This window comes from Mus caroli, unplaced genomic scaffold (genome assembly GCF_978045245.1).
Source record: "Mus caroli unplaced genomic scaffold, Mus_caroli_1 scaffold_4, whole genome shotgun sequence".
NCBI classification, from domain to species: domain Eukaryota; kingdom Metazoa; phylum Chordata; class Mammalia; order Rodentia; family Muridae; genus Mus; species Mus caroli.
Genome location: NW_028227259.1, coordinates 120,651,259 through 120,663,946, shown reverse-complemented (window position 1 = coordinate 120,663,946; position 12,688 = coordinate 120,651,259). Strand labels below are relative to the sequence as shown.

General features: G+C 47.4%; 1 protein-coding gene across 1 annotated transcript in view; it reads left to right on the top strand.

Annotated features, from left to right (window-relative positions):
- The window catches only part of Srrm4 (serine/arginine repetitive matrix 4), a 157,214-nt gene that overhangs the window by 108,731 nt on the left and 35,795 nt on the right, over positions 1–12,688 (top strand). The window contains exons 2-4 of the mRNA XM_021163443.3: positions 3,540–3,686; positions 10,150–10,236; positions 12,076–12,147. Of these exons, the coding sequence (XP_021019102.1) occupies positions 3,540–3,686; positions 10,150–10,236; positions 12,076–12,147 (306 nt within the window). The remainder of the gene's footprint in view (positions 1–3,539; positions 3,687–10,149; positions 10,237–12,075; positions 12,148–12,688) is intronic.

Genomic DNA, 12,688 nt, shown 5'->3' with positions numbered 1-12,688 from the left:
CTCAGTGCATAGCTACAGAAATTTCACTGCAAAGGGCTCTTCTCTCATCTCACCTCTTGCCCTTCCTGCAGGTGCTGAGGTCTTTCAGCTTAAATCCTTCCACCTCCCCCTTTCTGCAGATACCCGTACAGAAGGGACGCATTGTTGTGGAAAACAAAACTAAAATCACTCCCAATCCTTGCTCAGGCAGGGTGGGGCGGGGCGGGGAGGGGTGGAGGCGGAGACGGGACAGTAAGCAGTTGTGTTTTAGTTTCAGTGAGTTGAGGCTGTACCATTCTGGCTCAGCACACCTCACGAGGTCGTCATCCAATGCCACAAGGATTATGTTCTCTGCCAAAAGCTTGTTCTGTTCTAGAGGGCTCGCGTCCACATGCTTGCTTGAATGGCTGGATGTCAGCACTGGCTACTGGCAGCAGGCTTCTCCGTGGGCCTGAGTGTTCTTACAGCATGGCAGATGATGGTCCCTCACTCAAGGAGAGCAAGGCAAATGCTGCCTCATGACATAGTCCGAGAGTCATACACGATCACGTGTCCCGCTTACTGATGGCAAGCAACTCATTGGCTGAATCTGTTATTTCCAGTGAAGGGAAAATGGCTGACCATAGTGTCAATCGATCTGTGGATACATTTTAGGCCACCTCGTTCTGAATGTTAGCCCTGCGAGTTCCCTCTCCATTTGTGGCTCATCAAAGGAGTCTTTTCTGAGTCTGTGAATTAATAATCACCCTCCTACCTTCCCAGTTCTCTAGGCTACTCCATCCTCATCCTAAAATGGTCATGTTCAATAAGTCACATTTTCCACACTGTCTTAGTTAGGATTTTACTGATGTAAACAGACACTATGACCAAGGCAAATCTTATAAGAACAACATTTAATTGGGGCTGGCTTATAGGTTCGGAGGTTCAGTCCATTATCATCAAGGTAGGAGCATGGCAGCATCCAGGCAGGCATGGTGCTGGAGGAGCTGAGAGTTCTACATCTTCATCTGAAGGCTGCTAGAAGACTGGCTTCCAGGCAGCTAGGATGAGTCTTAAAGGCCACACCCACAGCGACACACCTATTCCAACAAAGTCACACCCACTCTATCAGGGCCACACCTACTCTAACAAGGCCACACCTTTTAATAGTGCCACTCCCTGGGCTAAGCACATACAAATCTTCACACATAGTTATGTGACAACGATCACCTCTGCCAGCTGGATATAAACCTCACGGTCCTAGTAGCATCCCTGACTGGGTCACCGGCATCCCTGCACTGAGAACCTTGACTGGGTCACCGCATCCCCACACTGAGAGCTGGCACCGAGGTTGGAGTAAATGAATGCAGGTTGGCCTGGACCAGGCAGGAGGCCGCCTTGATTAGAATCTCCATTCCCCCTTGGCTGGCAGCGACTCACCGCTCTGCTTCTGAAGATAGACTAATAAGTGGCTGGCAGAGATGGATGTGTTCTGCTCTTGCTTCTTTATGGACTGGGCTTGGCTTGCTCCCTGGAAACCCTAAGGATCAGGGAACATTTCAGATCCGTTCATTCCTTGGTCATAAAAACCACCGTTGATGCAGGAGATGCAGGAGATGCAGGAGCCTGGTGCAGACGAGCCGCGGCAACTTTGACTGACGCTTGACCGGGAGTCGGGAAGCAGGAGGAGCTCAGATACTCTGGGGAACCTCAAGCTCCTGGATCCTCTTAGTTTGGATCCAGGGCTTTGAGCAACAGGATCCTCAAAGGCTTGAGTGACTAGGCAATCTCTTGTCCCTTCCAAGGACTCAAATCATTGAGGCATACTAGTGACCCCCCTCCCAAGTATTTGGCAGGAGGAAGAAACCTTAAGCCTTCATGGTAACTGCTGTTCCAAGTAGGTCACCCCACCCCTTTGAGAGACACCAGACTGGCTGATTTTACAGGAAAGCAAAAGTAACGTAAAATGATATTTTCTAGATCTTTTGGTTGGCACAAGTTATCATTTTCCCCATGCCAATTCAACTGTTCAGGGGCCAACAGCATTCTCTGTTACAGTGCCGAGGAACTTGGAACTCAGGAGTCCAGTGGCCGGGTGTACTGCAGATGTCGAGTGTAGAGCAGAGCATCCAGTCTTCCCTGCCTATCCGATATGAATAATATCCAAGACCACAGTGGATTCCTGGAGACCAGGATAGCAGCAATCACTGCACATATTATGACACTATGTGGTTTTGATTCTTTACGGAGGAGCCTGTGAATAGGTTTTATTTATAAATTAGGTATAGTGTGAGGTTAATAATGATAATTAAGGAAATGGGGAAATATCATACTACAAATGTGATCTCTCTCTTTCAAAATACCGTTCAGTGCGTTTACCGTCTCATCAAATGGAAACACCTATGTGTTCCCTCTGGTGTAGTCAAATGCCCGGTATCATTCATTCTCCTGTACCTGAGGGCTTAGTGAGTACAAAAGGGTGACTTGGGAACAGTGCTTGTTATGGTTTGTATATGCTCGGCCCAGGGAGTAGCACTATTAGGGGGTGTGGCCTTGTTGGAGTGGGTGTGGCCTTGTTGGAGAAAGTGTGTTACTGTGGGTGTAGCTTAAGACCGTCATCTTAGCTGCCTGGAAATCAGTATTCTGCCACCAGCCTTCAGATGAAGATGTAGAGCTCTCAGCTCCTCCTGCACCATGCCTGCCTGGATGCTGCCATGTTCCTGCCTGGATGATGATGCACAGAACCTCTGAATCTATAAGCCCAATTAAATGTTGCCTTTATAAGAGTTGCCCTGGTCATAGTGTCTGTTCACAGCAGTAAAACCCTAACTAAGACCGTGCTCTAGTACCAACTCAGTTAATCTGCTAAAAATACCTACTATGCGAACGTCAGGTGGGTGGCATATACAGTATGGATATGCTGGATTAAAGGATGCGCCCTGTCCCAAGTGGGAGACAGTAGGACCATGGGAGGTTCCATTGTACTACTTTTGGAGCTTGGATGACTACTTGTTAATAATAAATAAATAAATAAATAAATAAATAAATAAATAAATACCTATGGATAAGAGGTGACAGATATACAGAGACATAGAGTTTTTGCAAAGGAGGGGGCAGAGAGGTTAAACTATTCCTTCTATGCTTCATTGAGAGGAAAAAGTGAATTCTGGTCTCCAAGACTCTTCCATATTTGAGTCAGGAGAACATGTATACAGCAGTAATGAACTCTGAGGCCGAGCTCACTTAATGCAGCTCACCTCTTTCTTATAAAAATTGTCGTGGTTCAGATGTCGCCCTTCCTCCAAGAGGCTTCAACGTTCAGAGTTTGTAGCCTTCAAGTCACCAAGGCCAAAAGAGAGCCGTGGAGATGACACAGGGATCTTGGCTGCCTTGAGCTGGAAATGCCTCCCTTCCCTAACCCCCGCCCCACCCCCCATCCCACTCCACTCAGAGAAAAAAAAGGTCCATGGTAATCTAATGATCTCAGTCTAGCAAGGAGCTAGAAAATCGTAAATCTGAATATTTAATGTATGATTCTAAATGCCCTGACAGGCTTGCCTCCTTATCTCTTCCCCCTGCAGGACAGAGCCCCAGAGCAGTCTCTTGCTCCCAGATCAGGATGGACCTTCAGAAAAGCTGGGCCAACATCTGGCCACTGAGGCCCTGGGTACCAACAGCTGGGGAAGAGAGAAGGCCTGCAGGGAACTGGGTCCTGCCAGAGCACACAGGTGAGATACTGTACCATGCCTCCATCAAACCAAGTTAGAGCTGAATGTGTGACAGTGAAATGTGCCCTCTCTGACTCCTCTTTCCTGAGTTCCTCGTTGGGAGCTTGAACATGGGCTAACATGTTTTGTCATGGGTCAGAGAGCCAGCAGTTTAGGTTTGTGGACTCAATGGCTGTTGTCACAACTCTTTAGATCCAGGCACTAAATGGGTATACTGAAGTTCTAATGACAGTGTATTTATACAAACAGAGGACAAGCTAGGCTCGGCTCACATGAGTTAGCATCCCCTCAGTGTGACACATCTTACAGAAAGAAAATGAGGAAGGCTATTTTTGGCTCTTGGCTTTAGAGTTTTACCTTCATCTGTATGTGCTGGACTCCTGCAAAGCCATCCTCTGCCTCCTCCACAGTGTGTGCACTTGGCCACGGTGGTCTTGTCTCCTGGCCCCTTCACAGTGTGGATTCGACCACTACACACTTAGCCACTTGAACTTCCATAGCAGCTGTATTGCTGACCACTGTGCTTGACTGTCATCCCTGGAACTACAGTGTGTACAAGCCATGGTCACTTGTTTCTGTGATGGTGTTGTGTTGAGGTGGGATTGGGGAGTGGGAAGAAAAGGAGGGGAAAGGGGAGGGGGAGATCAAGGAGAGGGAGAGTAGAGGAGGAGATGGAAAGGGAAATGGAAGGGAGGAGAAAGGAGAGATGAAGGGAAGGGGAAGATGGGGAGGGAGAGGGGAGAAAAGGATTACAGGGAGATGGGGGAGAAGGAAGAGGAGGAGTGGGGAAGAGGGAGATGGGGAGAGGAGGGTGAAATGAAGGAGAACTGGAGGGGAGGAGAGTGGGAGATGGAAGGGAGAGGGGAATGGAGAGGAGAGAGAAATGGAGGGGAGGAAGGAAGGTGAGGAGAGAGAGAGATGGAAGGGAGGGGTAATGGAGAGGAGGGGAGGGGGAGGGAAGGGGAGAGGGATATAAGGGAGGTGTAAGAGGAGATGGAGGTGGAAAGAGAGACCTTCACTCCTTCCCTAGTTGAGACTCTTTCTTTTTGTACCTTTGTTCCTTTGAAAGCCCCCCAAATATCGGATCATCACAGTGATGACAGGTCTTCCCTCCTCATTGGCTGTTCTATACATCAATCATCTCAGGAACACCCTCACACAGACACACACACACACACACACACACACACACACACACAACCCAAAAGTATACTTTACCTGTCTCCTGGGCATCACTCAATCCAGTCAGTTTGATATTCTAGCTTCACCCCCACATGGGTCATTGGTCAGGGTTCATAACACAAACTTGCATGAACATACACTCATCTAATGATATCTAATGATAGGGTTCCTCCTGACACAGAGGTTCTAGGAGCCTCGGACTCTCAATTCATAATTTCACTTTTGTGTCCTGAGTTTCAGACCTTCATGCTCATTCCTGAAGTCAGCTGTTCAGCCACTGTCCCTTTGGTCCCTGATAGATGACAGGTACTGTGGAAGACGCCCATAAGTGGTGTGTTACTAAGGCTCATAAAGGGGGCACAATGACCAACCTATGACAGCCAGTAATTAAACCTGGTTATCTTGAATGCTAGCTGAGGCCAACTAGACAGCCCAGGGGACAAGGATGTTTGCTACCAAGCCTAATGACCTGGAGTAGATCTCCAGGTCCTACATGGTAGAAGAAAAGAACCAACTCCCATAAGTTGTCTTCTGACCTCCACATGTGCACCATGACACAAGTGCATGTGTGCCCATACACAGACATGCTAAATAATAAACGCAAAATGAATAAATTCCAGTGTTTTTACCTTAACTAAACCAAGCCTACGGTTGACAAGGAAGGGCCCAACACTCTCCACCTCCTGGTTTCTACTTTTCTACCTTACACACCTAGAGCCCGGTCCATGATTGTCCCATATGAATATGTTTATAAAACCATTGTATGTGTATGTGCATGCATGCATGAGTGTGTGTTCGTGCATGTGTGTGTATGACTGTGTGCATGTACAAGTATGAGAGTGAGTGGGTATGCATGCATGCATTCTTGTGTGTGTGCGCATGTATACATGAGTGTATGTTCATGCAAGTTTGTGTTATGAGTATATGCATGTACAACTGTGAGAATGTGTGTGTGTGCATGCCTGCATGCTTGTGTGTGTGTGAATGAGTAGGTGCATGTGTGAGGGTGCATACATGCATCCATGAATGTGCATGTGTGCATGTGCATGTATGTGCATGTGCCTGTGCATGCGTGCAGGACTGTGTGTTTATGCATGTGTGTGTATGAATGTGTGCATGAGTGTGTGTTCATGCATGTGTGTGAGTGTGTGCATGTGTCTGTATGCATACATGCATGACCGTGTGTTCATGCATGTGTGTGTGTGTGTGTGTGTGTGTGTGTGTAGGTACCTGTACCTGTTGGGATAGTGAATGGGTGTGTGGAAACCAGAGGTCAGCCTCAGGTGTTATTCCTCAGACACTGCTTGTTTTCCACTACAGGGTCTCCCACAGGTACCCAGCGCTCACCAGTTAGGTTAGGCTGATTGCCTCGCAAACCCCCAATATCCATTCATTGCATCCAGTGTCTTGATTGCAAGCACTCATCAGAAAACTTGATTTTCTTTTTCAAATGTCGACGATACATTTGTGAGCTCTGGTCCACACCTTAGTCAAACAGCTGTGGATGGGACTATAGACCTCTCCTTCTGGAGACTGAGGCAAGGACCAGAACAGACCAGGCCCTGTGCTAGCTGCTCTGCACTGCTGAGTACCTGAGAGAAACAGGGCATGGGGGATGGGAAGAAAGGTTTACTTTGGCTCCTGGATTCAGGGGCATTTCTCATGGCCAGAGTGGATAAGGACTAAGGAATTGCGCCTTCGAGGATGGTTACCGTGTGAGCTGATGGCCAGGACAGAGTGCAGAGAGAGCATGACCAAAACCAGGGCAGGTATCACCTTCAAAGGCCCACCCACCTCTGGTGACCTACTGACCTACTTTCTTCATGGAAGCTCCAGCTCTGAAAGCTCATGTGGCTGATCCAGAACAGCTACCCTAGGGAAGCAGGGTTCTGACATGAGCTGGGGCAGTGGTGGGGTTTCAGATGCTAACCATAGCCATACGTGTAGGACACAAGAGGTCCTCAAAATAGAAAACTTCTGGTGCAGAGCATCGGAGAGCTAGGGGAGAAGATTCTGGAAATACGATGGACTACATTTTTCTAAAGGAAAAAAACTGATGACGCCGTGTTATCAACTGAGCCGTACAGTGAGTCTGGGCCTCCTGTCCTCCAATTCTCCGCGGAGTTAAAAGTCACAGTAATGATGATAATTAATAACCATCATATTGGTGATAGGAGAAGTCATACTGATTATACTTAATAACAGGGATACATTCTGAAGAGTCTGTCCTCAGAAGATCTTGTTGTCCAAACACCTGAGAGGGGACTTACACAACACCCTGAAGACGTAGCACAGTCTGCACCCAAGCTGGGCATCATGCCTACACAGTTCTCAGTGTAGCTGACAGCTCTGAGAGCAGTGGCGAATAAAACAGCCGAGGTCAAATGGAGCACAAGAGCCAACAGTGAAGTCAGGATATGAAGCAGACACGGAGGTAGAAAGGCATCGCCTAACGAAAATGCTCTTCTAAGCTCTGATGATAAAAATACAGTGGCTACAGACCCCGGCCCTTTGTCAGCAAGATCAAGCATAAGGATCAGCAGATAACTGTCTGCACCATGTCTTACCTGATTGAAAACACAGTGGTTTGCCCCCTCCAGCGCCACACACACACACACACACACACACACACACACACACACGCACACGCACACGCACACGCACGCATGAGTGACGCCCTCACTAGGAGTTTTTCAGCTCCATTATCGTCTAACAGGACGACCATCTCATTGATTGGAGCGATGTTACATGGCGGGTGACTGTCACACAATTCCCTTACCTGTCAACCCACTCAGTGCCGGGCCGGGGCACATGGCAGTAAAGTTATGACTTGGGTACCCAGTTTAATCCCTGCCTCTGAGATGATGACAATCCAAGTTTAAAAAAAAAAAATCTCTGAGCTAGAGAGGGAACTACAGCAGACATCCAGGTCTGTGCGTTTCTAGAACACTCATTCTTTATGCTATACTTCTTACCTTTGACCTCTGCAGATTCAGCCGCAATACCAGGAGCTACAATTAACACCTCCTCAGGCCACCACACATTTTAAAACTATACAAGTAACCTAGTTCTTTTTTTTTAAGAATTATGTATTTATTTTATGTATATGAGTACACTGTAGCTGTCTTCAGTTTGTTCTAAACACCCCATGCCGCCCCCAAATTCCCAGCCACTGCATTGAGACGTGCTCTGATGAGACAAGACGGCTCAGCACACAGCCAGGATCCTTCACCCATCACTTGGTCATCTGGCAAATGCTCAGATTCTTGCTGTGAGTCAAGTACTCTTTGGGAAAAGGAAGTTGAAAGTGTCCCGCTGTGCCTCTAAAAGCAGCCAGTTCATTTGCTGGATAGTCTATTGTGCTTCACGCTTTATAGATGTCGGTGTAGATTCCGTAGCCAGGGATTTGATTCCTAGGATATTTATTTTTTTAACTTGTTGGAAGTGACTCTCTTAAGTGTGTGTGTGTGTGTGTGTGTGTGTGTGTGCACTTATTGGTAGACCTGAGACCTTAACATACATTTCAATCTCTTACCACCCCTCCTGCCAACCCCAATGATCCAGACTCCTCAAGTGGAATTAAACATGACAGAGTTTTATGGTGTTTAATGAGTTGGACCATTGCCATCGGACTGTCTGCCCAAATGGCTCTAGAAGGCAGCAGGGTTTTTGTGAGGCCACTCTCAGAGCAGGAAGCACACAGGTTCAAATCCCAACTTAAGTGATTGCTACCTGTGTGGCCACCGGTGAGTGAGCTCGACTTTCTGGACCCCATTTTCCTCACCTGTGAAATAAAATGACAAGAAGGGCAGAGAAGGGCTTTCTCAACCAAGCGTCCTGACTCGTAAATATAAAGACCAGAGTTCAATCCCAGGGGCCAGATTTAAGAAACCAAAGACTGAGGTGCAGTGGCCCACCCTGTGATCCCAGCATTGGGGAACTGGAGACAGGAGGTCTCTGCGGTTTGTCAGCCAGCCTCACCTACTTGGTGAGTTCCAGGCCAGTGAGAGATCCTGTCTCAAAGCCATGGTGGTAACAGCTTCACAGAGCATCTTTCTCTGTGTATGTCCTCCCCCGCCCCCCGAGATAAATGCCTGTCCTCAACAGCTGATTCTGTCTGCTGCTGCTGTCTGTAGATTGGAGATTTCTCCACTGCCATCTGTTGTGCTTGAGGTTTGTCCTGCTTTTTAGTTATTTAATCGGCAGAGAAAAACGAACCGGGTAAAGACCCCCTAGACTGTGTTATGAGGACTTTGGAGGCAGAGGCACGGTAGAGCTCTGTGTATTCAAAGCCAGCCTGGTTTATATAGCAAGTTTCAGGATAGCCAGGTTTACAAAATGAGACCCTGTCTCAGAAAGAAAGAAAAAAAAAAAGAAAAGAAGAAATAAAAGTTAGTGAAACAAACAAACAAACAAACCAGCGATGATATCTAATGCACAAAACCCAAAGTTCCCCTCTGGCCTCCATATGCCCTGCCTTCTAAATACTGTGTATCATGATACATAAAACTCTTTGTTTGCAATAAGCATACCAGTGCTGGTTTTGTTGCTACTAAAATAATAAGAATAAGAAGACTCCTAGCTGTTCCAATAAAGGTGAGCTGGGCTCCTATACTTCTGTTCTCAAGCAATTTCAATCGGCAACCGTTTCTCTTTGCTATAGGATAGCGTTCTTCTTTTTTTCCTTTTTTTAATCCCGGGAGCCTGCCCCAATTATAAAAGGAGATAACTTGACTTCATTGAACTGCAGCCTGTGCGTTTGGATTTAATTGAACGGGAAATCATTATTCCTGAAGAGCAGTGGAGTTTTTTGAGGTTCTGCGAAGCGATGTAAGATATGTATCTTGTTACATTAGACCCGAACAAATACACTTTTAATAATCGGCATCTACTTAACGCAGCTTCTGCCTCCTGAAATTTACAGCAGGAAGTGTAGACGGGGTAGACTGGGAAGGGAGTGGGTTGGACTGCCAACTCATTATTTTTAAAGTGATTTATTTACCGAGGTGAACCATTTACAAATTCAATAATAAATCTATTAAGGGGCAGTTAACCTCTATAAACCTTGTTTTAAATAATCAATTGGTGTTTGGGTAACTACAGTGTCTGTCTCATTAGGCGTGCATTAAGTCTCTGAGACTTTTAATCTGAGGTGTGACCGAATCAGCCATGAGGTGACAATGAGATGTTCACCGTGGGTCCTGGGTCCTTTCCCTTTCTCTGGCTGTGACAGCCCAGGAGCCAACGGACTCTCTCATGCCTGGCTTTTCCTTTCTCACAGTGCCTCTCAAGACAGAGACCCGACACCACCACCTTCCTCCAGGGGGAAAAAGAAAAAGAAGAAATCAACCAGGAAAAAGAGGAGGAGGTAAGGATCCTGATGAGAGATGAGACTTCAAAGACTCAGACAGGAGAAGAGACAGAAAAGGAGTAATAAGTCCAACTGTGACTCCACCTTGGGTTCAAATCCCTTCTTGGCCTCTTAGCTGCCTGTGGGACCTTAGACTACACTTTTTGTGGCTTCTTTCTCCCACCTTCTTGTTAAAATGAGAGTAATTTTGGCCAGCCTCTTGGAATTTGTGAGAATTAGCAGAGAAAAGTCCCTGGGTATGGTGGCTCCTGCCTGTCATAGCACTTGGGAGTCTGAGGCAGGAGGATTGCTGTGAGTTTGAAGCCAGCCAGAGTCACACGGTGCATTCTAGGTCAGCCTGGGCTACAAAGGGGGACCCTGTATCACAAAAGAGGAAAAGGCGGAGGGAAATATGGAGGCAGCTGACACGGTGTTTAGCAATCATGTATGACCAATTAATAAGAAGCAGTTATTATAGCGGATGTTGAACTGGGGTGACTGTAGCGTATGGTGTGCAGGGGCTTGTGCGCAGCACCTTGGTACGACCTTCCTTTCGTTCCTGGCCTCACTCCGCAAGGGAAACATTATGCCCATTTCAGAGATGAACGATAAAGGCTCCTAGGATGGGATGACAGAATCTACCTTGGACTTTATTCCTAGGATTCTCTCTTGACCCAGGGTTAGTATCTCACATTACTACCAGCGCGTGGCTCTTTTAGGCCTAGTGAATGTCTTGGTAGACACACGTCTTTTAATAAGTTTTTTATTTTTAAAAAAATATTTCCGGATTCCATTGTCAACTTCCAGAAAAAAAAAAACAAAAACAAAAACAAAACAAAACCCTGTGTAGAATAAGTCTGGCTGCAGGGGATCGCACCAAATCTCCCGGGCGGTGTTTATAAACGCCTGCAGGGGGCAGCAGAGAGCAATGCTGGACCGCTCAAGCCTGGGCCCCAGGTTTGCAGAGGTTTCTCCATCACCTGCTTAGTTTAAGGACGGGCCCAGATGGGGCGAAGGGGGAGTGCAGTGACACCCAGTGACCCAGCCATTGTAAGGTAGGGGGTGGACTCGAGTTTCCCGATTTTCGAAGTGTGCAGAAGATAGAGGAGGAAACAGCACACGCTGTGGAAAATTGGGGCTGCACTCTCTCACAGGGAACCCCCAGCCCCCTCTGAGAGGCCACTGCTTGCTCTTCTCAGTCCTCACCTCTCCTAACTGTCTGCAGGAAGCCTGATTCCTACATCTACCCTCTTAGAGAGGCTCACACTGGCCCTGAGCTTCAGCCTCTTGCTAGCCTGCTGGAGGCAAGCTGTGATTCCCTCAGGGGCCTGAGCCTGTAGGTCAGGCTGAGTCAACCCCATGACCCCAAGGAGGATAACTGTTTCCCAGGTGCCCCTTGGTGGCTTCACCCATGCTATGATGTCAGTGACACAAGCTTACCCCAGAGATAGCAGAGGACAGACCATGGAATACAGAAGAGGCAGCGTTTTGGAGGAAAGCCACGGATGAGACCAAGAAAGCCCTTTAGATTGATTTAACTAAGAGGATAGCCATGGGCCAATGCTGTTATAATGAACAAACCTCCAGGATAGAGAGAACTCTGTTTGAATCCCTTACCATCCCTGCCTGGGCTGTGTGTCTTTGGGCAGATCACTTTACCTCTCTGAATCTCACTTTTTTTTTTTTTTGGTCTAGAAAAGGAGACTAGCAATTATATCTACTTAAGTGTAGGGCACATAATATCCAACACAAATGCAAGCTACTATCAGTATATGGGTTGTTCCTGTATATGGTCCCCCCCAAAAACTAAAGTATTATGAAGAAGGGACCCGTGGAAATCTGTCTGTCTCCCTGCAGGTCCCCATCCTACAGCCCATCACCAGTCAAGAAGAAGAAGAAGAAAAGCTCCAAGAAACATAAGCGACACAGGTACTGTCTGTCCTTCCTCCTCTGCAGACAGGGATGCTCCAGGTGTGGCAGGGATAAGGGGCCCAAAGGCCACAGGAAGAACCTCAGGTCATCTCTACAGCACGCTCACGTCATCTGTGTCTTAGCTCTGCCTTCAGTGTGAGTTACAAGGAGGAACAGAGATCCATTAAAGCTAACTGGAACCAGAAAGCAGAGCTGGTCGGAAGAACTCAGGAAGGTTTGGGGACCAGCCAGGCCTAGAAGAGAGGCTGGAACAAGGAATGGCGGAAGAGGGCTTCCTGGTCCTTAGGGTTGGGCTGTGTGTTCTGTCCGATTTCTGCCACATCTCAGGCCAAGCCAGAAGCAGACCATAATGGCTTGGTCACTATTTCAAAGTCCAGTTGTGTCCTAGAGGTAGGGTCATGTTGAAGAACAGGACATCCAGGGATCCTCACCTTGGGTGGGTAACAGAGGGAAACATGGAATTTGGACCCTCAGACCTGGTGTTTGCTATACACACACATGCATGCACACATGCACACATACAATGCCCATACACACA